The 27726-nt window shown below is 43.1% G+C and overlaps 1 protein-coding gene across 2 annotated transcripts; it reads left to right on the forward strand.

The window, feature by feature from the left end:
- The first annotated feature begins 226 nt into the window (after nt 1-226).
- Nucleotides 227-27726, forward strand: LOC106815191 (epithelial splicing regulatory protein 1-like). 2 transcript variants are annotated; one of them, XM_014819629.1, is made up of 13 exons: nt 227-554; nt 3762-3905; nt 6533-6755; nt 12641-12730; nt 14614-14668; nt 17818-17928; nt 18438-18613; nt 19029-19123; nt 19435-19650; nt 20697-20930; nt 21438-21597; nt 22251-22537; nt 23504-27726. In XM_014819629.1, exons 1-13 carry the CDS (start codon nt 426-428, stop codon nt 23660-23662), a joined length of 2079 nt encoding a protein of 692 aa, XP_014675115.1. In that variant the 5' UTR covers nt 227-425; the 3' UTR covers nt 23663-27726. The 2 variants fall into 2 exon arrangements, with proteins under 2 accessions (XP_014675115.1, XP_014675108.1); XM_014819622.1 differs by having other exon boundaries at nt 231-554; nt 21438-21639.

Below are 27726 nucleotides of genomic sequence, written 5' to 3' on the forward strand. Positions count from 1 at the left end.
CGAGCTTCTGTAACTGTCATACCCTTCCCTGTTCCATTCAGGACGTCCCTCCTCGTTTCATCTTCCACGACAGCCATTGAGACGCCCTCGGATCTCATCCCAAGGTCCATTACTCCCCGAGACATGTACTCCGAATAGCCTGATTGGCCACGCACTTATCTCAGGTACGATTAACTTACCTGGGCTGCGCGCGCACGTTTCGCAACGTTAAACTTGCCTACCTGTATCGTACTTTCGACCAATGGCGAGGGCAGGTACGCGTAATGCACTGTACCTCTCTGTGCCCCTATGCTAGACGTTTTAATGACAACAGCGTGCGATCACTGGCACACAAACTAGTTACACAGTCACTGTTGGTGGAAGTTGTGTGTGGGTGTCTTGTATTCTCGTCTTGGTGAATAGGAAACTGAGATTTTGGTAGCATTATGGCAGCGGCGGCGTACCTGGTGGTCTTTTACTGTGCAACTTCGGGACAAAACGACGAAAATCTTGGAGCCGACGAAGAAGAGATCGTTCTACTGGTGTGGTTAGTGATAGACATAGCTAACAACAAGGTAAGTCGATCGACGTTCGAATAAAAAGATGACACTGTTGGTTTGATCTTCTCGTCGGGGTAGGGGGTTCTTGATAACGCTGTACGTACATGTCTGTTCCAGCGAAGTAGAGAGCGCAAACATATATAGGCTGTGCATGCCACGAGCAGGTGTGTACTCACATACATGCATGTCACCTTCAATAGGTGCTTTCCGGATATCTGTTCTCAACAGGTGCGAGTGAATTCTGAGAGTCGTTCTGCTATTACGTTATATCACTGCTTCGCACCCGACGGGTTAATTAGCCAAAGGTTGACAATGGGTGGAGGTGGATTTGTTTTGTAATTATTCGGGAAGCAGAATATCTAATATAATTTTGGCAGTGTCACCTTCAGGACTGTGGCTGCATGTTATGAGCCATAGTTATTTTCATTAAAATCATTGTTCATTAAAATTGCTCCATTCGTTCCTACTAGAAAAACGTATCCGATCTGCCATATCTCCCCAGCGAATTCACCGCACCCTACTACACACACACACACACACCCCACACACACACATCACATATATATATATAATATATATATGTGTGTGTGTGTGTGTGTGTGTGTGTGTGTGTGTGTGTGTGTGTGCGTGCGCGCGCGTGCGTGCGGGCTTGTGCGTGCGTGTGTGTATATATATATATAATATTTCTAGCCGATCTTCGAGCAATTTATCGATGATCGATTTATATGTAAACGAAATGCACGGCTATAAATATAATCACACCTGTACGGCGCACCTCACTGCATAGCGGTTGTGAGAAAGTGGGCGGACTTGTTCGAGCGCCGTGCATCACTGCCCCACACCCTCATCGGCTTTATGTTGAACCCTTATGTCTGCGTCTGGAAATGACCTGCCTGAACGACTTGTGCGTCGGAAATCGAATGGCAAAAGTTGATCTAGTTTTCTCCGAGAATCTGGACGCCAAGCGGGAAAATCGAGGGCGACCCCTCCTCGTCGTCCTTTAAAAGCAGTGTCAGTGGACGGCACAAAGGTGCTGAAAAGGGAAAGCCCGTTTCGCTCGGGTATTTGTGTTTAAATACACTGGGTTTACTGTACCGTGCAAATTGTAGGTCTACAGCACAGCGCACAGGCATGGGTGCACGCGCATTCGCAGGGACGCGGCAAACCGCCAATTGCACCAGACCGCATATACCTACCTATACACGCATACATATCCCCCTATAGCAAAACTGAGAATCGAAATGTGATCGTAATTTCGATTCAGTAAGATAATACATTAATAACGATACATTCAAATTTAGTAAGTTAAGTTTAGTAATTAAATTATTAGTAATGAAATATACAAATTTACTCGGCAACTGTACACTGCCGTTTACGTGTCGAAAAATAGTTGCTCGAGGATTTAAAAGATAATTAGCGTGCGCGTTTTCTCCTTTGTCATAGCATTTAACATAATATATATATTAGGCACAATTTCCATCGTAATAATGATTGAGCAACCCGTACAAATCGTACAATATATATATATATATATATAGAGAGAGAGAGAGAGAGAGAGAGAAAGAGAGAGAGAGAGAGAGAGAGAAGAAGGGGATTCCAGCATGGTGTGAAAACATGAAAGCGAGATAGTCTGTCTACTTCCTGCGCGGAGAATCTCCTACCACCATCGCAGACCGCATCCGCCCCGATCACGGCATGCACAATACATCGCGTCATACAAACTCTCAAATGGCGTGGCATTGTGTCGCGAAAGTGCCGTCTCGTGGTGCCAGCATATTGCTGGTGTCGCAGCGCTACCGTGTCCACGATGACTCACGCTCGTCTCCATATATATATATTATATACATGTATGTAGTAAATACACAGTGTTGCTTGACTGATGGAGCCCTACGATGCAGGCGCGGTGGACAAATTACCTGCATACACTCTTTATAATTATCGCTGGCGAACTGCGCAGACGGATGTTGCCACCGAGTGCTGTCAACCTGTAGCGTTTATTTACGGCGATCGCCCTGGGTGTTATATGCATTTATTTGCGCCCTCGTGTTTCCCTAACCTGTTTCGAGCAACTGCTGTCACCTGTTGCTTCGCGCGAGCTTACAACGAGGCTCTATAGTCCGACTGCTCCTCGCCATTAGACATGGGCTGTTGCAGCGCAGCGTGGTGAAAGCGTATATATAAAACTTCGTTTTAGATGAAGCATAAAGCGAGGCGGTTTTATTTTAGATCGCCCGGAGCCTGTCCGTTTGTTGACGGCGTTTATGCTTTAGACAATGCCGCCCTACTCGGCTCCCGACAACTCACGCGTTGCTGTGTGTCGCATGACTATAGCGCTTGTACGCACAGGCGGAACACGCTCTCAGAAGGAAACGGAATATATATATATATATATATATATATATATATATATATATATTCTGTATAGTTGCGTCTCATTATAGCTTATTACATATGCGACACGGCGTCAGCTTTGTCTGTTCGTTCCAACCCGCCTACATAAACGCGTACTACAGCTTGTAACGCGACGCGCATTCGTCATCAAGGCGACAGCTTGTAGCATCGCAATGCTCGGGGCGTGACTAAGCATGTTGCATCAAACTTAAGTTTTACTCCTCGCATCCTTGAGAACATTTTCTGAATTTCGTAAGTAGCTGAGCCGGAGCGTTATAGGCGATAATGACTTGCAAGCCGCCAGCGCAGCATATGCCGCCGCGTTGCTCGCGCGAGCGTTCGTGAAACTGTAAACCAGTTTTATTTTTATAGAATCTTATAGAGTGAAAGAGTCCCGCCTTATTCATCCCACTTGTTTTTATGGTTTAATTGTTCTCCGCTGCGTGTCGTCGAGAAAAGAGCTCTAGAGGAGAGAAGAAAAGAGAGAGAGAAAATGCTCGTCTAATATATAAATAAACGTCGGCTAGGAACATAAACGATAAAACATAAATCTCAAACGGCGACCCGTTACCCGTTCACTCTCGTCGCAGATCGTCATACTAATATATCTGTGTCACGTCATATCTTCGCACGCGAACAAATATCCGCCATGTGTTGTGTCTAGGCCATCTATCATCGAGTGTCCTTTCCTTGGACGGTCCGGACATGTCGGGTCGCGGTTCTCGTAGGCGTAGCACGTAACTGGAGTCATTGGATTATAACTGTTATAACCGTGAATATTTTTTTACGTCGAATGTTCGATTAGTAAACATTTATTTTCTTGCCTCGCAGGTGGTGGCAGTTCAGCATTCATACGTCAAACCACAGACTGCTGACATTAACGATGTAATTTTGACCGAGGACTGCAGACAACAGACAGGCCTGCAAGAGAATGCTATAAAGAGCGCACAGCCTCTCGAACAAGTTCTAGAACAGGTAATTAGTGTCGGGTCGTCTACCCTTGTAGACGAGCTCGTCGCTGCATAACATGTTACTTACTACGCGGGTAGATCTAGCTGATCGGCTGCTATGTGGAATGTGGCATTATTGTGCTGCGCAGAGTAAGGGTTGCGGGAGCAGCCGATCGCAGCGTTCCTGTAGTCGTGTTCGCGAATCTTCAGCGTGCATATATAGCAGAACCTGTATCGTCGTGACTATGGCGCAGAGCTGAAGAGAGTACGAAGAAACGAGTCTGTTTTCGTTGTACGTAGGCTACTGTCCTTATCAACAGCCGTTATTTGAGTACACTTCCTCCACTATTCCAACATGATTGGTTTAGCACGACCATGATAATCGACTCATAATACGTATAGGATGTACTATACTATACGATGTTAAATAGGAGTTACGAGTTAAATCTACTAATAGGAAAAACCCAAAAAGGTCTGTTTCATCTTATTTCGTGTCACCTGTCATATCGGCGTGTCATTAACACAGGCTTAAATCTTCAGTGCAGTACATAACAGACATAGTATAGAATTAATACATAACAGAAATACACTGGCTCTTCGAGTAGTGAAGCAGATATCGATATGTGGGTCGTATGGGCGTGCATCCGGGTGACAAGATATTCTCTAGATTTATTCAAATTATTTTGATAATTATTCGGATTATACGTCACTATTCGACGGAGGATGACCCACTGTGTGATGTTATAGCTGTAGGAATAGTGATATGACTGAGCTGCAAAGTCGTACGGTGATTAGCAGCGACATGTTGCTTCTGACAGAACAGGTAGCGTATTTGCTAGGCGCATTCTCCAAAATGCCCGCCGGCGCTTGGTTCGCCATTTCCACAGTTTCGCATTCATTGTCGATCATGCGCTGAAGTTCTATTCTCACCAAGGTCTCAACAGTCACATCAACTGATTCATTTACAGTCGAATATTCTCTGGTTGATGCAACGCAGCTATCTCTACACCGCAGGAGCTTGTGCGGAAAAAATTCGTGCTCGTCATTATATTAAACAGATATAATATAACACATATTGTTCAAATATTATTATTCGACCCATTTAATTTGCATTGCAAGTTACAGTCGATTGCTTGTGTGCATTTTAAATAAGGTATTTCGTTCAATTTATCTGGCCAATTATCGCACAGTCCGTGTAAAAAGTGCATCTTCTTGTATTTCGTTGTTGAGCCTTTCTTTTTTTCGCCTCATGCAGCACTGTTAACGTTCACTTGTCAGTAAAAGGTTCCATTTATAAACCAATTAAATTACAAATTTGAACTGAAATTCAGAACTTAAGATGGAACTCTATATATTTCCACTGGCTACGAGTCATAGGTCCCTTAATTCTCATGTGTATATGCGCGCATACGATAATTAAAAGCCAGGTATTCTCAAGAAGTTGTATGCAGGACTTAGGCATAGCTAAGTAATATACACGATACGCAATAAATTTGGTTTATGCACGCGTCCTTTGAATGCGACGTAGTTTTTGAGACCACTAAATAAGTCTAGTGTTTAACATATAGAATACCTTTCGCTTTGAAACGCACTTAGAGCGCACTATTGAGATATGAAGACGCCTGTGTGTTGCGCGCGCGTGTGGTTGTAGGTGTGCGTGCGTGTGTGCGTGTAGGTGTAGTCAATTTAGACTTGCCCTTGGGTTCAAATCACCCCTACCCCTAACGCGTGCGCACACACAAACGTCCATCTTTCATTTTCGACTGCAGGTCGTACACTCCCTATCGGTAGCGTTGTCAAACCATGCAGTGTGCCGATTGATTAATGGAGACTGGCATGGGCAGATTTGTCTGCATAAAACGTCACGTATTAGCGGGAAATTAACTGTAAAGTTTTATTCCAGCCATGCATGGTTCTGCCTTAGGCGGTGTAAAAGAGCAATGCTATACGTAAATTTAAAATCCTTCGTTCTGTAAATAACGTAGAATCGAAATTAGTATAATCGTGCAACTATTTGATTGCTTTTTAGCAAGAAATAAACCTCATTTTGCTGAAATTCAATAGTGGTACACCTCGCGAATTCCGAACTTCCGGGAATGCTTTGTTGTGCGGCCACAATGCAAACATTAGAAGAAACATAACACTAAATAAACACACTTAGTCAAACCAATACAGGACTAGCCGTAATGCTATCGCTTGATAAATAACAGCCAGTATATGTAAAACTTTTTATACTGTTACTGCTGAACTTCATATCCTGTACGTTCATTGCGATAATATAATGATGTACTCATAATATCAAGAGTATATAAATAATCCTTCTTTATATGCTCTTGATAATATTTCAATAGCAATGTCATGCCGAATATCGATATTAAAACTGTTATCATTTTTATGTTTTGAGCATAGTACATCAGTGTAGGGGGCCTACAAGGGGCGAGTGTTATACTGAAGTCAGTATTAATATTTATACTCCAGCTTTTATATTTCAACTTATATGTAGTATTTTTCCCACATACATGCACAACATAACGCCTCACATAACACGCTACCATCAGCAAATATTACATTGGTCATGATTATACTGCTTCGCTGTACCAGCGGTGACCAGCACATGCACATTTATGATTTCTGTCGTGTTCTTAATTTTAGTTCGACCAGTTTGCCCGGACGAAGCTGCATGGAGATGCCGGCGGTTCGTTCCACTTCGTCACAGACGGTCAGCTGCATTTCAGGCAATGTCTGCATCCAGAGGCTGGCAACAAGAATGTCGAACTCCCTCCCTATTTCTACAGCTTCTTCGACCTGAGAAAAGAATTTAAGAAATTCTACCACCAGGTGGAAGATGTCTCCTGCGTTAAGGACATGTTAGATTGTATCCTTTTTGGGTGTGAGAAAGTGTATTATATAGATATGTATATATATATATATATATATATCTAAATCTAACATTATATCTGGAGTGTCATACTATCAACATATATCTAGATTATATACTGTACGTCTATATTATGACACTCCTGATTATATTGTATCATAGGCTTACATAAAATCGTTTTTCTGCAATTCCATTTGTGATTCTTAAATACATCATGGCATTTACTTGATACGCTTTATTTATGCGCGGACACGTATTCTGTAACATATACGTAACAAAATTACGTATCTGGGAACAAAATTACCTTCGATGTACGATAGTAGCCAAGGGGCGTTTGAAATCAATCGAAGTTGACATTAGATGGTTGAATCGAAGATTCCATCGCAATCGTGCGTGTCCGATGAATAGTACGAGTAGTAAATTGCACAGATTCTCTGTTCCTGTCTGGCGTAGGAGACGAGGATATTAGGCGATTTCTCTGCTTAGAATCCATGTGATATTAATCCGCGGCGAATTAGCGGACGAACGAGCACGTTTTCTATTCGGGTTGAGGTTGAGTTACTTTGGCCGTTGGCATTCTCATCAAAGTGCTCACAAACGCGTGCACCGCATGTAAAGCGAATATCTATTACTACTATAACGATTATATCTATCAAGCCAGGTTTCAATTCCCTATTAGAATTGAATGAACAAGTCACATCTTTTCTCTCCATGTTTTTCGTTATGTGGCGGATAGTATCGGCAAAAAGCAAGAGGCAATAATGACTCGAAATTCCAGGCGTAATTTCTTATATGCATGTGTTTCTGCATACAACCAAGAGCGTACAAAGAAGGAGAGCGTACAACGGTGAAATGCTGAAACTATGTTGCAGTATTAATCAAATTAATAAATTTAACTAACGACTAAATTTTGACGATTCTTTGCAGTAATATTGATCAGCTGTCCTACCTTGTTAATATAAAACAAACCGCATGTCCCTCCGATGCTCCTACGCTGAGCTGATGAGCGGTGAAAATCTGGTATTTTCTCTGAAAACCGAAGCGAGATTAGTGCTAACTGCGACTGTCTCTCGCTTTGAGATAACTTCGGGAAACTTCGGCAAAGTTTCTTTATTCGACTAATACTGCAACATGATTTCACCATTTCACCGTTGTACGCTCTCCTTTTTTTTTTATACGCTCTTGATACAATCAGCTATGTAGTGGAGGCGTGATCACGTACTGGTGAGTGACATAGGTGACGTAATGTTGAACTCCACGACGTTTGTATAAAACATTAAAAGGTTCCGCGACCAAAGTGTCATTACTGATCGAGTTCCCACCTTCTCAAGTTATAAGAACACCTTATTTCGTCGCCCTGATAAATATTTCAATTTAAATCTATCTCGTTCTGTGAGTAATTAGATAACACTTGTTTACATTTGCATGTGTTGCCGTCTGTAGGTGTAGCACTTACGGGTCAAGTCGATCAATGAGTCTCTTGTGTCGGCAAGCTGCCGCATGATTCACTGAGACACGAAACCCCCTTGTCTATATTTGCACGACATTATAGTTTAATAAGTCGTAATAACAACAGTATACGCTGGCGTCTCTATGTTCTACCGGCTTTTGTTTTCGCAGACACTGAATCGTGACACCTCATGCTGGCTACATGCAGGGCGAGGAACCAGTGTGTGTGTGTGCTAGCTGTTCGTAGTTAAAAGCTTGAAACGAGATGAGAGGTACCTGGTCACATCTGAAATACTTGTGTAACTACTAGCAAGGCCACGGTAATTGTGTTTGTGTACGTAATTGTAGCGCATACGATTTGTACCGACTACTGGCGCGCATAGACTTTACCAGCAGTGAATAATAATAGATCTATTATTATTCACTCCTGACTTTATCCATCCCCGCTCACCCTTCCCTCACCTTTATTAGTCGTTCTCCATCACATCCGTGGCCATAATGTATTGTCTCTTTCACTTTGTCGCTCTCTCTGTCTCTCGCTTTCCCATACTTCCCATCTATCTCTAATTATTTGCGCCGCATGCAAAGTTGCATTGGCACGCATAAAACACACCAGGACAAGTATTAACAATGCATGCGCTAGCCTAATTGATGAAACGTCAAGCTGTCACCCTATCACAATCACCACAGTGTCTACCCTGTCTGCCCAAATTGTGTATCAAGTGCAGACGCGTGCAACAGGTTTTCTCGGAGAATGTGTTAGATATGTACACATTTGGGTTATTAAATGCAAGTAGCATCGGGTCAGAGCCATGTGGGTACTGTCAAAAATCGCGCGCCAAGTAGTAGCGCGTATATATATGTATTGTGTTTAATGACATATGCGTATAGTAACAGCTGTCGTTACTGCAGAATACACGCGCGCTCTGTTGCGTGAATTAGTAAAATCTACGTAGATTGCTCACGTGAGGATGTATAAAGATTATATACGAAATTTGTTTTGACAATTGAAATTCTCATCTTTAAGCTGCCTCAAGATTAATATTATACCCCGTGTTGTATATCGAATGGAGTTCAAGTATATTTTCCAGAGCAAACGTTTTTGCTAGATGAGTACAAATTTACCAAGCTATACGTTCATTTACGCCAATTATTCTGATGAGTTTTGTTAATTATCCCGTGTCCCTGGTCCGAGCTCTAGAGGTTTATCCGGAATCTGCGGGCATCGACCATACAATTGTGACTTGTACCTGAGAGGCAACAAGGGCCATATATTTCCAACTGACAAGATGCTGTCTCACTGTCTTAATGACTATATCAAGACAGCGAGTTTAACTGTCCACAGGTACCGCGAACCAATCACAACTGTGTTTTGTTAGTCTCGACGTCTCTGTCTCAGTTGTCGCTGCTAGGTAATTAATGTATATTTATACAGGTTCTCCTAAGAGAAAACCACGGAATGTAACCAGAAAAGAAGGTTGTTGGGGATACCTACCCCGCGCTAAACCCCATAAATTGCGACGGTCTCATCCTCGTATTGTCGTGGACACATCGCTCGACCCTGGTCTTGTCTCTGACAGATGACGACCTAAATAGCCGGCAAACCTGTTCGATGCATTTGCGCTTCGTCTGCTGGTGTCAGGGGCGTGACCGGCTGGGGTTATTAGACCTCACGCTTGTCATCAGTGCATATTTTACTACGGGGACGTTGCCTGCGCAATGAATGAAAAGGCGCTCGAACGTGCGTTACGTTGATTCGATGTGATTGGTACGTGTTCCCTTAGTATAGACGCCATATCAGCTAGATTTAAACGTATCTCTTCAGGGTAGGGCCTACTCTTATTGGAAATACACTGCACGCGTGCACGCAGTTCGTTTGGTATACGTATGTAACGACGGGGCGAACCCCCGCACGAATGGATCTACAGTGATTTTGCCCTGTTCTTTCTCTATCGAGATACATGAAATTAAGTATATAGTGTTTTTAAACTTATTATTACAACCTGTTTGGCGCTTAACAAAGCAAGCTCCGAAATGAGTATGAAATTGGTTTAATAATATGTATCATGCCCACATTATAAATTGCGTGTATAGGGTCATTATTATAACGTGTTTCGCCGTGTTGGCGTCGTGTTAAATATCCCGCCACCGTTTGTGTTAATGTTTTATGCAAATATCGGTTGAACTTAGATCTCCAGCAGTTAATATATGGCGGCTTGTTTAATGTGAGATAGCGCTAATAAAGCCCCCGCTGTTCAATTTTCGCGTATATACTGACCTGGAGGCTAGTATTGTACATGGGGTGTAGATGGGTAGAACGTATATGCGAAACATCTTTGCATGAGGATAACTCATTATGCTTGTAGCTCAAGCAATATAATACACGTGCTAATAGCTACTAATAGCCACTCATAGCTACCAATTTCTTAGAATGATATAACAATATGCCTTTGGCATCTCTCATTATATTTACATAATTTAAATTCTTAAAGCTTTACAACATTTTCGTAAAACTTTACATTGCTACGCTTCAATATCATCCTGGTTCAGCAGTGATGTCGCACCGTCATATTAGTAAGCAACATCGAGAAAAGTAGATTAGCCATTGTAAGATGACAAGACCATGTACTCGCTTATACACGCGCACTCTTTAATTGAGTTGTAAAGAATGGCGAGTTCGCTACGCGCAGATTTCTAAAATAATGTTCCTCTATGCACCGTTACGTTCACCATGCACTCTTATGTTCACCACGTAACCTTATAGTCGCTATGTATCTTTTTAGTCGTCATGTACCCGTATCTTCACCATGCAACCTTATGTTCGTCATGCACCCTTACGTTCACCATGCACCCGTATCTTCACCATGCAACCTTATGTTCGTCATGCACCCTTACGTTCACCATGCAACCTTATGTTCACCATGCAACCTTATGTTCACCATGTACCATTACGGTCACCATGTACCCGTATGTTCACCGTGCAACCCTATGTTCGTCATGCACCCCTAATGGCTGTTATTGATACATCCGCTATACGTATTAGCGCTCGGACCGGCGAATTTACTCTTGCACCTTTTGGTATGAAAATACAGGAATCGGACGTGAATGCCTATCACCGGCGTGACGGCAGCGCATACGTGTGCCGCTGACATGTGAATGAGGCTGCCGCCGCGGCGTCGACCGACTTGCAACAATAGTGAATGCATGCTCCCCTCGCACGGAACGCGCCGGTTTAATCACCCCGGCGATGGTGCGGCCGCTTCCCTTTCGCGTCGACCACTTTTTCTCGCCGACGAACTGATTGCGTCAAAACAATGGGACGCTTTATGTCCTTTGTGTTGGCGAAAGCCGAAAAACTGTCTGCCGCGCGCGCGGTGTCGGCGCCTGGGCAGGACGACAACGAAAATAGAAGCATTGTCATGCAAGTGATCTCCATAATCAAGGCGACAATAGTGTTACTGTTTATGGTCGTCGCCATTTCGAGCGTGGCACCCATAGAGAAGTGATCAAGATGAATAGTAGTTGGGTTATACCACAGTGTTCTGTTACGGCAGTTCACCCCCTTCACTACTTGTTCTGGCACATTCATTCGCCTTGCTTTATTGTCTGTGATAGGCGGTAGGGTACCTGTTGTACGAATTAAGGTTAAGATTGACGTGTCTGGTGTGCGGTCTATGACTATAATAACCATACGTGGCTTAACGACGACATGTAGCTCCCGGGAGCTGGCAGTACACCCGCCCTTAACCATTTACTCATTGTGAGTCCTAATCACCCAGACGACAATACTCGTCTTCTGATGAATCACTGGTGTTTGCAAACTTGGCCGTATTTCCGTCTTACACAGCGCGAGTTTGCCAGCACCAGGTTAATGGGCGACCAATTACAATGACGGCTGTTTGGAGCGATCCCGAAATACAGTAAATCTCAAAATTATCCCTCTGTTTATCCTGCTTGATTATCCGAACCTCATTATTGGGCCGGTGGTTTGATGGTGCGTTTAGCGGAAGTCTGGTTTAGGCTCGTGTTACTCGAAATGTGAAGTGACATCTGACCACATGGTGTGGTTCCTGTACGCGGAGAGGGTCAGTCGGTAAACGCGCGCAATTACTTACGAATAGTTGTGTAAACAACCAACAAACATCTGGAATTTCCTCCATGAAACGTGCTTGCTGGGCCAATTGCATATGCAATCTTTCAATCAGTTCGAACAAAATACATTAATATTAGCCTACATTAATACGTAAAACAGCAGCAACGAACGACGGCGAGGACTACGACGGTGATGATGATGATGATAATGATAATAATAATAATAATAATAATAATAATAATAATAATAATAATAATAATAATAATAACATTATATGGTATAGGTGTCATTATCAGAAAAAATGTACAAATATATACTGCACCTTAACTCGTCAAATCAGATATAGGTTTGGAAGTTGATGAATCGGCAGAATTCGGTATCAGACATGGCCAAGAGATGGGAAAAATCATACAGCGAATGCTCCACGACGGTAAGATATAGAACCCTTTTAGCCACTCCTTTATATCGTCTTGCTCTTGACCGCTACCATTCCTCATGTTAGCTTGTAACTCGAGAAGAGAGCTATTCTGCGCACCTATCGGCATAGGATCACGTTTTATCATTTATTCTGCAACACGCCATGTTCACTATATGATCCAATCCCTTTATGTATATTTTGTATTGTTATTGGTAAGGCTTTGCAAATTTAAACGAATTTGTTGCTGTTCATTACTCTGTTGGTGCGTGAAATGAATTCATGGTAGATGTATGTCGGTAAAGAGCCATAGTGTTCACGCAGCTACATCCTCGGGCTTTCACCTTTGTTGACATTGTCAAATAGGGCACAAGACGTGTTTTGAAACCGTGGTTTATATTTGCAGAGCCACTGCACACAATGCTCTGTGGTTAAAAGTTCCGACAACGAAAAAACAACGATGGCGATTGGTGTTATTATGAGCACTAATGTTTGTCATTGTCGTGACACCAACTTTAGACAATCAGGCTGGCGGATATAGTGTAATATAATTGCTTAAATTTATACATACTTCCACAAAAGGTCTATAACATTTGGGAAAATTGCGAAGCTACTTGTTGCAATGTATTTTATCAGGAATGCTGTGCGCCATTGACATTGGCATTAAAATCAAGCCAGGTTGCTGTATTCATATGATTCCTGTGACTATATATAGCAACCGCCATGATTAAGTCGAGCTCCGTCGAGAGAGATGATTCCAGAAAGTCACGAACCGTGACAGCTCAATCTTTTTTCTCCTGTCTTTGTCATCGCTACACGCCGTGCTTATACCAATACACAGGGGCACGCATCCTCTCAAATGCCACGCAGAGGCGTTGTACGCCCTTCACTTTTCAAAGGGCCGTCGACTCCTGTATTGTCACTGCGCGAACCATTGCTCGGTTTGTCCTGCGCGCGGTACGCAGCAATTGCCTCGACCCGGTTGTCTGGTCTTTAAGAACCACTTTGCTCCGCACGAGACAGCGGCATGTCATTACGGCCGAGAAAGATGAGGCTCGCTCATATCAAGCTGCACGTGAAGCTATAGCTGACTGCGTCATTGTTTTGATGCGTCGGCGGCATCCGCGCACAATAACATTCGCTGTTACAAATGAGCTGATGATATCACGCTCATCTTTGTTTGTTCTCGCGTGCGCGAAATTACGCGACGCTCCAAGGTGTAGTGCCCTTGGTGGTGATTGGACTCGCATTCCGATTACGGAATAAGCAGATACGATTTTAGCGAAAAGACAGTATAAAAATCAAAACAGAAACGTAGAGGAATCACTGTCACACGGCCGCCGCCATGTCAACTATAACCCGACGAGCAGTGCGGTTATTGGCTGTATATATCCAACTGCGCGAAGCATAGAACGAATTGATGATACAAACTTTATAAAGAAATATTTTGGTAGCAAAGCGTTAAGCATCGAAATTTATTGTTCATATTTGATATATTGCCATACGCGACCGAAACATTACCTACACTTGATCTCGTATACTTCTATTGAACAGGGAAAATAAAAGCAGTTTCTGCTAAAGCTACTTGCCAAGGTGATTATATTGTACACGCCGAATACACGCCGATTTGGAAATTTTCTTTTATTTAAACAGCAGGAGGGTAGCTAGACTCAAATGCACGATACTGCGTATGCGTCCCGTCTGCGAAATTTCAATCTATTTATACGTTTAATGTCCAAAATCGTTGATCTAGCGTTGGAACTAAACTGAAATATCGGTCGGTTACCTTGTGTGCGTTGAAAGAATGCGGACGTTTACACGCTAATCATGTCGATGCATAATTTACATCTTGCTATGCGATTCGTATACGCATTGATTTGTTTTGAATAATTTTGCAGGGCACAGATTCGAAAATCCGGAGCCGGTAAACGCACGGCTAGAAGCAGGATTATGGTGAGAATCGGTTTTTTCTTCGTTTGTTTTCTTTGTTTTCTTTATCTAAACTGAGGCCGATGTGTATATGGATACGTACGTGCGCGTATACCCACTTGTGTATGTGTGCGTGCGTTGAAAAGACTATTAATGTATGAACTCATACAACATCATATCATATCATTTCATATTATATGTAGCTTAACCTGTTTGTATTTCCATTGTTGTAACCACGTGAGTACCGATCGCTGTAACTTGATAATAACCCTAGCGCCTGTTATCGCAAGTAGCGATCCTATTAAGTTATCCTAGAAATGCACACAAGAAATTATGCATATAATGATGATGATAAATTCACAATTGTAATTTGAGATTATTATACCATGATAGCAATGTAGGCAGTTTTTGTCATTTAATTATCGCGCAATTAAATAAAAAACGTGAAAGTGAGAGTTGTATTGGGAGAAATGTTATTACTAAAATTTACATGATTATAGCTGTATAGTTGTATTCAGTAAAGTAACACCTTTGATTGCCATGTGACGAGGAGAGTTTTTTTAACACCCACGTTGTAAAATATCGAACGATCGCGACTGGAATTGTTAAAATTGAAAGACGTGTGTCGTTTGGATGGGTCTACTGACGGCGTTAATGCGCGCGTTTAAACGGAAAGGTTTGAACAGGCGTGGTATCCGTCACCATATAGCCAACGGCATTGAATGTATGCGCATGTACTCGCGAGCTGGTCTCTATACTCACGAAACATACATGATACGGTATTATTCTATCATGCCTATACCATCCGTGTGTGTGTGTGTGGGGGGGGGTATTTCTACCTTCTCCTATTCGTTTCAGTTAACGCCTATTTGTAAAAGATTGGCGAAATGGGAGACCTTCCGTTTCTTGCCGGTTTCTCATTTTACCAATAGCCCGTGTATATCTGTGGATATCTCCTTTCAGTCTATATCTGTGTATGTCGATTGTCATAAAGCTGTCTCACTGACCTTAGGTTTATGACGTTATTCTAACCGACCTGTAATTTTTCCAGTTTTCTGGGGTTGTCACGTAAAACATGAAACGTATGAGGGTATTAGTCACATTCCAACGACTGAACGCGTTGCTGACGCGATATATATATATATATATATCCTCGGGTTTAACACTATTTCACATACAAGAACTGCCACAGCTGTCAGGGATATAACTGGTATACAAAAATACAAGCGCTCGTCGAATATATTTACGTACACCGATGTTTCTATTTCATATGAATCCCATTCCATGACAAAAAACACGAAGCATAAATCAATCCACTTTACCTTTGACATCTTATCCAAGCGATTGTCGCGATTTCCGAGTACCATATTCGAATATGCAAATCTCATTAATGTCGCAGTTAAATATAAAAGTCGCGTATGAGGAATCGTGTCTCATGCAAGTATAATTGTATTATGTCTTAAGCACCCCCGATGTTGCTATCCATACATGCCTGCGGACATAATTTCGTTACAGACGAATAATGATGACTAGGTAATTAAAATTGCAAAGCGTCCGCACTGCTTTGAAGCATACTTCACGAGCTCGCATGTGTAATAAGTGTATCACGACTCGTCGCTGGTATATATAGCAAGCAAACTCTGTGTGCGTGCGTGCGTGCGTGCGTGCGTGCGTGCGTGCGTGCGTGCGTGCGTGCGTGCGTGCGTGATCGTGATCCATGGGGAATGTTTTCCCGACGCACTCAGTTGATGTGCCGATCCGTACCTGGCGCTAACGATGCGCCGGGTGGCCTTGGCAAAACTGGTTTCACAGTCTCATCTCCGACCGCTGGGGGTGACTGAACGCGCAAACGCTAGACGGTCGCTGAATCGGAGGCTACCGCTGCGTTTACGAGCACACCGAACGCCTTGGTCGACGACTATAAGCAAGCAAGAGTTGGCTCAACTTTTTTGAAGTTGCACATTATATCTCTGATGCGAAATCACTAATATAATAGTCTGTTAGGACGTGACGGCGTTATATGCATCGTTAATAATGTCACCCCCCAGCAGCACAATCACGAGCGGTCGGTGCTAGATTCTAACCTGTTTGGTATCGCCCCCCATTCCATTATACACGAGCAAGGCTCGCCTGGAAACCGGCCAGTATAATTTCGCATCGTTCGTGTCAAGTCTTCCAACGCGAACCACCAAGACCATGCAGATAATCGTTTGGCACTTACACCAATAGAAATGTGTTATAAAATATTAGTTATCTGCGGGCGCGATGAGATTATATACCAACGTACTCATCGATGTAATAATAAGACTTCAACACAATGCAGAACCAATTAAACCTGTAGGTGCGTCGGTTGACATACAGAATGTACGTACAGTCAGAAATAACGCAATATATATATATATTTAGCCGTGTAACTTATCAGGAACTACGTGGTGTGCTGAGTAGTGAGCCATTCATTGCTATTGTTTAGTTGTGGATTATTATCTGAAACGCAAAGAAATTTATATTTATAGCATGTATTGTATATTCGTCTATATGCCTTTCGTTGTCGTTACACCTAGTCGCATTATAGATATATATCTACGAATGCGTAAAAAATTTTAATAGTCTGGTACACGTAAAAAATATTTAAAAAATTTCATATGTAATCAGCCTAAGAACAAAATCAATAAGGATTTACCTGTGTTAGTTGGTGCGTTATTTGCGCATTGCAGGTTTTTGAACTATGACTAACCCAGTAAAAACGGAAAGTACACATTACGGAAGCGTCAAAGTTTTGGTGAATGCACAACGTACTTACAGGAGCAACCGAGTTGAGATATACTTGATAATGCGTAATGCGCAAATAGATGTAGAATTTTGCGTTTTCGTCAGGTTACTGACCTCTAGCATTCAAAAGCATTGTACACGTGTGATGCACGTAAGATCTTTACGTAAGGATTCAGCTGTGAGCTGCGCTGCAATGCGTAAACTCTTAAACAGCAGCTATATTATTTTTTCGTTACATAGAAATAGTAGACCGAGTATGTTAACACATTTCTCTGAAACTGTATTAACTTTAGCATGATTGAACGACTAATATTTTGAAATTACACATGGAAATAACAAACCAAAAATACTATAATACTATAAATACTATAATACCTAATAAAAACGACAATACTATGTTGTAGCTCAAAGGACGAGGAAATTGACACAAACTGTGTGATCAGAGCCAGAGGCCTTCCATGGCAGTCCTCCGATCAAGATATCGCCAAGTTCTTCCGTGGCCTAAATATAATGAAGTGAGTTTTAAGCACTCGGCAACAGCCAATGACTAGAAGGATTTCAGCACGAAATTCCCTAGTTTATCACCGGTCTCAAAGCTATTAGCCGCTTTGCTTATTTCTATGCTTTATAAGTTTTTTACTGGTCTGCGACTGTATTAACTAGCAACTGATATTCGTGTTTGTTCTGTATACATTACCTGGAAAACCATTGCCGGTAGTACTTTTAAAATGTTTGATTATTTCTGGTTGGCATTATGACACTTCGGGCGTGCATTATATGCAATCGTCTATGTAAGTTAATGTGGTTCATGAATGAATGTATACATAAATATTTATTTATTTATTTATTTATTCAACTTTTAAGTATGATTCTACATTAAACTTTACCGGATATAATATAGCACAGGTCACAGTAAATTGCGTTAATGCAGATGACTTCTCCCGCCAATAACACCAAACCCGCGTGCCCATGCACTCGTGCATTCTCATCCTCCTCGTCATCCTCATCTGTTTCGTCGATGCAGAGGTGGCGTCGCGTTGTGCCTAAGCGCCCAGGGACGACGAAACGGCGAGGCACTCGTGAGATTCATCGATCAGGAGCACAGAGATCTGGCGTTGAAGAGACACAAACACCACATCGGTCAGCGTTACATCGAGGTGTACAAGGCGACCGGCGAGGACTTTATCAGCGTCGCGGCCGGTGAGTCCCTTTGAGTTCGGCGGGCTTATGAAGTAAATGTTAGCATGCCTAGCGTTTAAGTAGGCATCCAACAAGCCGAAGAACCATGCGTCATCCACGTAGCAAGTAGATCAAGATTCATGGGTTTGATGTTTTCGTACAAAGCTCTTGACACCCCCGAATATTAGCAGCACCTTCGCAAAATTCACAAGATATAATATATAGAAGATAGTATGATCTACTTTCAGAGAGTAATGATAATAGATAACTTAAAGTAGGTTATATCCTATATCAAGTTAATTTAGTGGCTAATTGTATCGCTATCTAACCCATTCTCGGACTAAATCTATTGCAGAACAGTTCATTGATTCAGTCATCCAATGCCGGATAGCGCGCACGTCATTTGACTTATACAAATAATTATTCATGAATACAGGAAACAACAACGAAGCAACCGCGTTCCTTTCCCGAGGGGCTCAGGTTATTGTGCGAATGCGAGGTCTTCCATATGACACTTCCGCAAAAGATATTGTAAGTTTGCAATACTTGAACAGCGTGTTGTTAAATTGTAGCAAGACTGTTATAAATAACGCCACTGCAATAATGGCTTCACCTACGATTATTTGCTCAAATGGCCCACACATACAGTTAATGCGAAACTTCGCGCCCGCAAAGACTTCTATGCGTTACCAAATGTCTAACGAAATCGAAATACCCTTGTCAGTTGCGTGCCTCTGAGTGCCTCTGACGAGCGGCTAGCCCAACTGCTAACCGATGACCGACCGGCGTGTATAGCTTACTCATGCAGGAATAACACAGCTTCCTTGTCTGTCGATGTGCAGATTACGTTTTTCGTGTCTGGTGAGAATCCGTGTAACGTGATGGACGGCGAGGAGGGCATTCTGTTCGTGCACAAGCCCGACGGCCGCGCGACGGGCGACGCGTTCGTGCTGTTCGCGAACGAAGAGGACGTCGGCAGGGCGCTGAAGAAACACCGAGAAATCATCGGCTCCCGATACATCGAGCTGTTCCGTAGTACGACGGCTGAGGTTCAGCAGGTAATTGTATAAAGTATAGTAAACGTATAAGGTATATATTTAGGCTGGGTGCGTGGTAGGGCGGGTGCGTGTTAGGGCGGGTATGTGGTAGGGCGGGTGCGTGGTAGGGCGGGTACGTGGTAGGGTGGGTACGTGGCAGGGTGGGTGTGTGGTAGGGTGGGTGCGTGGTAGGCTGGGTGCGTGGTAGGGCGAGTACGTGTTAAGGAGAGTGCGTGGCAGGGTGGGTGTGTGGTAGGGTGGGTGCGTGGTAGGGTGGGTGCGTGGTAGGGTGGGTGCGCGGTAGGGTGGGTGCGTGGTAGGCTGGGTGCGCGGCAGGGTGGGTGCGTGGTAGAGCGCCAGGCAGGCAAGCAGGCAGGCAGGGAGACAGACAGACAGACAGATAGGCAGACAGACAGACAGTCAGTCAGTCAGACAGACAGCCAGACTCAGACAAAACACAAACGGGCTTAACACTTATTTGTCCACGTTCACCTATTATCTCTCAAGCGCGCACACTATAGGGAGTAGGAACCTGTTGCTTAGTACTCAGTTGTTTTCATTAAGGAGAAGGTTCGATTACATGTATTTAGACCCTCGCCCAGCAGCACTACCGCAAGCTGTCGCCTAGAAACTATTCTTGGCAGGACTTATATACTTATATTACTATACGTGACAAATGCATTTCCCGTTGTTGTGTGAGCGGGGCGTTTATTTAGTATTCTCTGTGTTAAGAGCGGAGACGCATTTGATAATCGAAGTGTCATATCGCCATGGAGATGGTAAGCAGGGGTCTCGTTGTCAGAAGCACTATAAATAGTTATGACTAACTAAAGTCTAAAATGACATAACTTTTGCATGGCTCGTCAGTTAAAAAGTTACAACATTTTAGACTCATGGCGTTTTAACTACTTATGCTGTTTCTGATGATACTAGAATAAATAAATAATATTAAGTATATACATCAAAGTCTTGGTTGTGATCCTGGTACGTAATACATTAAAGATGAATGGCTGTATCAACGAACTCAACTGAAATACGTTTATCATGACGCAATACTTGCTTTGTAGGTTCTGAACCGAACGATGGACCCAAAGACATATGAACAACAGGCTCCTCTGATCACCAACGTCCCACAGGTGCCATTAATGCCGCAGCACATCATTACAAGTGGATCTCGCAAGGACTGCATCCGTCTCAGAGGGCTTCCCTTCGAGGCTCGAGTCGAGAATATTCTAGAGTTTCTCGGGGAGCACGCGAAGAGTATTGTGTATCAGGGTGTACACATGGTCTTCAATGCACAGGTCAGTTTCACACTCGAGACCGTATATCGGTTTCTAATTGAGACACCGTGACCTATAATCACTAGATAAAGAATTTCAGCGTCTTGACGGCATTGCGCTTACATGCAAGAGTTTCGTTTCAGTTCTAGTTCAATAACTGGGTCTTTGTCATACTGAAGATTCTGTCAGATAGGATGATCGAGAGTGCAAGCAAAAGATGGGAGAAAATTCGGGATAAATTATTATTGCTTATTTACGCATGGATATATCCAAACGTATGCATGTAACACTGCGGGGGAGTTACTAGCCCTTTTAGCCGGGGGGAGGGGGCAAGATGTTCTGGTCAGGTGATCGTGGGAAGTTCGTCATTGATCATGTAACAATATCTACAGTTCTCTAGGGTGTGAGCATGCAATCGCACCACTTGCCCTCACCCCGTTAACTACGGCCCTGCACTGTTAAATCTTACTGCCCCCCCCCAACATTCAGCTAAACTGGGCCCTATAGTAATATCTCGTGATTCTTCAGGGTCAGCCATCTGGCGAAGCGTTCATCCAGATGAGCTCCGAGCATGCGGCGTTCATGGGCGCTGCCGAGCGCCACCACAAGAACATGTACATCGGCAAGAAGCAGCGCTACATTGAGGTGTTCCAGTGCTCCGGAGACGACATGAACGTGGTTCTACAGGGTGGGCCCGTACTCGTTAATCGCGCTGGTCTAATGTCTCCTGGTATGCACTGCACACGTACTAAAAACTAAAACGCAGTAGTTAAGATCCGCCGCGAATTTCTCCTTCCTTCTTCCGTCACATTCTTCTACGACTCACAAAAAGATTGTAAGGCATCGCCTCTTTTACCACCGTTTCTGCGGCACTGCTGTGTCCCTCACCCCTGCTATGCCTTTTCACTTTAACCACTGACTAAAAACAAGCGTCATAACCATCTTTATCTATAGCAAGTCTGATAGGCCCGGCTTGCCCGCACGCAAGTTTGTTTCGACTCTGACATCGTAACTACATGTCACGTACTTCTGCACATATGATAAAATGGCCGTACTCGCAGTGAACTTAATTTGAACAATTCCTTCAGTATTATTTTATAAACTTATGCATTTATGTAATACATTAATGTGTTTCATAACGAACGATAACCGTGTATGAAAGACAAGTCTATCATAGATTGCATCTTTAATGATTAGTAACAGTAGACATACGTTCACTACTAGTTCTAAATCTTTATGTATCTTTCGATTGCACTTGGTTTGTTAGTGTATCATCGAACTTCTCGTGGCGTTTTCTTAATTCCTATGTAGATAATAAGACGTATTTCGTTTTTATTTCAGGAAACACACTGATGCCTCAGCCATACACATATCCCTATGCTGCTATCCCACAATCGCCAGGAATTATCCCCATGCATTCGCCATTAAGCCCCCTCAGTCCGGCAGGTCGAGCTCCCGCGTACATTTCCCCAGTCTACTATTGGCCATATCCCAGTCCTTATCCGAGTCCACCCGTCTCGCCTACCAGCTATTACCAGCACAACGGTCCGACCGTGATCGTGATGAGGGGCCTGCCGTTTAACGCCTCGACGGCAGACATTCTAAATTTCTTCCAAGGGTTCCCCGAGGTAAGAATCCGCTCATAATTATGCCGTAGGACGAAGAGTTGTTCACTGACCAGTATTGCAACGCGGTCAGCCCGGGAAGCGGTAGTCATCGAAGCTGCAACCAGTGAAGCTAGTAGCTATATAGTCCCTGAAATCCTTACTCAGTGAAAGGATAGTCAATGAAGTCACAGTAAGTGACGCCTTAGTGCAGCCATTCATTAAACACCCGGGGCCCGTTGTCAGAAACAAAATTAGTCTTAACATTAGTCTTAACATTAGCAATTTCTCTTAGACCGTCGACATCGCTTTGTTTCGTATTGTTATGAGGAAATCTGCTACGATTTTTCATTCTCGTAACTTGGCAGCGTTTCTGTCAACGGTCTAAGAGAAAAAGTTAATGTTAAGACTAATTTTAAGACCAATTTTATTTCTGACAACGGGCCCTTAGCTATTATTATACGCCTTTAATGCACATCGCGATTTAAGAAAACCCGAACAAAAGGACGTGCTGTTACCGTACGCGTTGTTACCGTCTGTCTATCAGTCGACTGATCGGATTACTAAGGATTATTAATGATGCCATGAGCTTCATTTTCCACTCCGCCTACTATCGATGTTTCTAAACAGTGTGGATCGATGGATGACTCGAAGGACTGGTTCCCCGTAGTGTGTTATATAGTGGGAAAGCAACCTTGGACTAACAATATCCGTCATGGGGCTATTAAACAATTCGTTAGGCATTCGTTCAAAAATAGTCAGCGCTATGATAGCACTCAGCTACTCGTTTCGACTCTTGACTATTTTCGTAACGCGATTTACTATATACCTTCATCGAAGGGTGAGAAACCGAAAGGGGTCACGAAAAAGCCCGGTTGTGAAAGCCATGTTCAGAACCCACAAAAAACGCGTGTATGGTAGCGGCACCTATTCCTTAGCAAACGAATCTCGCTAGTAAGTATTAATCTAACGGTGATATCCTGCGGACAGGTACAGCCGGACAGCGTGCAACTGCATCGCAACGCTGACGGTAGACCGAGCGGGGACGCCTACGTGACCTTCCTGTCGAGAACCGAGGCCGAGCGCTCTATCCAGGAGAAAAACCGCCAGAACATCGGTAACCGGTACATCGAGCTCTTCATGGCGTAGATCGCCACGCCACGTACGGGACCGCCTGCAAGGAGCAAGGGTTTAACTAGAGTCTAACAAGATTTAACGTCTAACTAGATCTAACTAGATTTAACGTCACGTGAGGCGACGTGAAGTTAGTGCTCGTACGGCTTGTTTTGGGTGCGCGAGGCATCGAAAGATGCGCTAGGTGCCACGTGTAGACGTGCTCATCGCGCAGGCGTGTTAATCGTGTTTACAGTATACGATTTCTCGCTATAATAACGGAATGTATTCCAACGCCAGGCATGAGCAGATGTCGCGGTGAGACGTTGAATATTCAGGCTCGACGAAATTGCGTGTCGTTGTCACGCGTGTGCACAGCTGCGCATACAGGCCGTGAATCATGGTATAATATTTGGCTAAATATATAATACATATATTTACATGAATATATATATATATATTAGTAGCTGGTAGGTCTAAGGTATCTTAAGGTACACTTTTAGGTGTTCGGTTTTGACATAGTTAGGCACGGTAATGCTATAGTTACGTGTTTTGTTGCTTTGTTTTTTTCTCTCGCTTCAGCTATTTCTCTTTCGCCCTATGCAATTTTACTTGTCTGTTTCTCGAGCTTTCCTTTTCTCACGGTAATCGGTAGACATGTGGTGTCAAGTGTTACACGGGTGGTGACAGTAGGTGGCGTTTTTGTAGCGGTACAGTTGGCAAGGTTGCGGTTGGCAGTATTTCTATCACACTGGGTTGGGGTTCAGGTTTTAAGCAGGTCGAGTACATTAGGTACGCTCGTCATATGACGATGTAAGATCTACACGAAGTGCAAAATGTCGTGTGCTCAGCCGGCAGCGCTCCAAAGTGCGGAGAAGTAAGATATGTGGCGCCCCCTCGCGCCCTAACCACGTCTCACGGAATGTCTGCCGGTCAACAGCAATATTGAACCTAGTCCGAAAATAAACCGTCGATATGTCATCAATGCTTTCATCACAGCTAAAAGTGATACTTAAAACACAATTCCGTTTCCGTTCCTGCCACTTTAATCATACAAATTCATTTAAAATTTTTTGTCCTTCACACGAGTCGGTTTAATAACTTGATCTCTTCTATACATTTTCATGAATATACATATCTCAATTGGTGCAAGGACCTACGAAATTTGGATAAAGGTTCGTTAGAAATTCGTGGCTTGTGCAACGGAAGTAATTCAGTGTAATGTTCTAGTCTTAACTGGCAAAACGTTGGCCTCCGTCAAGTTAAAATCTAAAATCTATACATTGTGATGTTTTCTGAACACCGTCGCTATCGTCAAACCATCATATTATAGTAAATATCCTGCAGCATGCATGAATGCTTCAAATGTTCTCGGCTCTATCGGGTTCCAGATGCTGCGCCTACAATTCACAATAGTCGACCGTTTTCAACAGCTTGGCAATGTAATAGTTGCAACTGCCATGCCCGAGATGAGAGGCGGTACGTGTGGACTTACTATCCCGCGCGCGTCCGCATCCTAGAGTGTATAGTTGTGTAAGATTCTAATCGATTGCATAATATCATGTTATTCGCTTCATCACATTTCTATTAGATTTTAAATGACAGTCACATAGCTCGATTCGAGCTCTTCACTTTCTTCTCCCACACATCGGATCTACGTAAAGCATGTACAGAAACGTCCTCTTACGAAATGTAACGGGAATGGCACATGTGCGAAGCGTAAGTGAAATCGCTCTATAGCGCAACATCTCTATAGGTGGCTGTGTTTCTCCTTGACATACAAATTTTCTGTTCGTGCATGGTATACGCTACCACATAATTATACGGGGTCTGCGTACATCAATTACCCACGTGTACTTGTGCCTCTACTGTTTCTGTAATTTTGATCACAATTGATCCATAACGAATCAACAGGAGTTTCGGCGACTGATTGAATTCAGTATAAGCATGTGGAAACGTAGTGCGCATCCGACTAAACCAGAAACGGTTTATATCGAGTAACGACGTCGCTGCTTACAGAACAGTTTGAGTAACGATATTGCACCCTATTCTAGGCGATTCGCGCTGGTTAGAAGTAATTCGAATCCAGCTATTACCATGTGTGTTTCACATCGCTAATGTCGTGCGCTGCTATGCACACCTTTAGTAAGTACCGACACACAGCGTTGTCACCGTGCCTCGCATGTTAGAAACTCAGCGTTCAGCACGACGTGATCACGCCGTCGTCAGTTGGTAGAGCCAGCGAACGTTAACGGAATAGGGTGCATACCATATTCGACATCTGTTTAATTTACGCAAAGTTCTGTTTTTCTCATCACATGTCCGTTATGTATATGTAGTTAGCATGTTTATTGTATAACACCGTATTTTACCTAAATTTATTTTAACCCCTTATATTGACAGACTTTTGTCTTTTAATGTGTTTGTCCGTTTATTCGTTGTATATATATTATATTAGAATTGAATGTGTAATTTTATTGCGAGTGTAGTAGGATCACGAGTGTTGCACGTGTGTGTGTGCATGTTTGGGTCGTTGTAGATGTGTATGCCACGTTTGTGTTAGACAGTGTACACGGATTATTGCCCTGTTACTACACACGAAGTATATTATTAAGTTTTTAAGGAATTTTAGTTGAACAGCTTATGCGAGAATAATGCGAAAAAACAGCGCAACAAATCAAGCTGTCTTCCACAATATATATTTATATATATTATAAATATACATTATACGTAAAATGTGACGTCACGTACGATTGTGTACGGGTAACCGCGTCCAGTGCGACTATACAGGGTGACGATGCGTACGCCTTGCGTACCAGCGTCAAATGTAGTGGATATAAAAGTTGTCATCTTTAGCCTCACGTGCCTTACCTATACGTGACACAGTTGAGTTGCGAAGGGTTGCTGTGTAGGCGCGTCCGTACTGCATGTAGATCTATTGATATCAGTTGTAGAATTGTGCGCCCCTGTTACATTCCGTCTCAATAAGTTCTAACAAGTGCCTTTGATCGTTGTTGTGTTCATAAGTCATAGGGTACTTCATCTGTTAGAACGTCGCGTACATGCCTTAATTGTCAAGATTTTCGCTCAACGCCCTTAGTGCTTATCAGATGCTTGCACGTATAGCTCTACCTCTGTGACCTTTCGCTTCGCCACACATGCGAGAGAGAAGCGCTATGCGGGTAGAGCTAGTCTGCATGAGGCATCTGTCTTCCTAGCGATGGCTTCTTATTAGTATTGTAAGATTAATTGATATTGTGATGACGTAACGTGTGAACAGACCGTTCGATGTAGTATCGCAGTCAATGTAACGAGCGGTGCGCGCCCCGTAAGCGCTTCCGGCGCAGCTTGTGTTTAGCTATATCAGTCTTAGATCATCTCCTTAAGTCACGTGCAATAATGTGTTGTTTTCTTTGGCCATTGATTGCGCAATAGTCAGTACTTTCGAGATTTTGTAGCAGTCACGGTCGTGTGCCGTGTCCGCCGCCGCGAGGAAGGCTATCATAGCCGGGAAATGTCATCCGATGGAGAGTGTGATCGAGTGACGAGACAGAGAGATCATGTATACTACAATACTCGGTCGCGCTGTTTCTGCTGCGGAACATTTTCTAGTTACTAATGTCATCTTGTTCGTAAACGTGACGATTCATTATAATGCAACTGAATTGCAAAACAGGCGCACATACACAGGGTATACGTTTTTTAGAATGTTTATTTAGTATTGAATTTGAATTGCTCTATATCTGTTTAGATTTGGCCATGTATTGCAGAAATACTGCATCCAGGCCGGCACAAGTGCCTTGGTATTCACTTTAAAGTGCCTTGTGATTTTTGAATGAATTTATGACGAAACGAGCACATATATGATATATAGTGTATATGTGTTACCGATGCATCGTTCAGCCATATATAATAATGTGATTAATGCTGATAGATTATATTATGATTACATACTTTACTACAATAGCATGAGTCGAGATCGTACTCTAAACAAATAATGCCTGCTCCGCGCTGGCAAGTTGACAATATAACATAAAGTAGCAATCAAATAGAATGTATAACACCACTGCTTTTACTCAATAAAGTTACTGTAAATAAAA

This window comes from Priapulus caudatus, unplaced genomic scaffold (genome assembly GCF_000485595.1).
Source record: "Priapulus caudatus unplaced genomic scaffold, Priapulus_caudatus-5.0.1 Scaffold28, whole genome shotgun sequence".
Lineage (NCBI taxonomy): Eukaryota > Metazoa > Priapulida > Priapulimorpha > Priapulimorphida > Priapulidae > Priapulus > Priapulus caudatus.

Excerpts from the sequence above, each read along its gene's own strand:
- LOC106815191 (XM_014819622.1), top strand. The coding sequence starts at position 426 with ATGGCAGCGGCGGCGTACCTGGTGGTCTTTTACTGTGCAACTTCGGGA. Across the intron at positions 17,929-18,437 it reads CGTGGCCTAAATATAATGAA|AGGTGGCGTCGCGTTGTGCC; the intron begins GTGAGTTTTAAG and ends TCGTCGATGCAG. Across the intron at positions 20,931-21,437 it reads ACATGGTCTTCAATGCACAG|GGTCAGCCATCTGGCGAAGC; the intron begins GTCAGTTTCACA and ends GTGATTCTTCAG.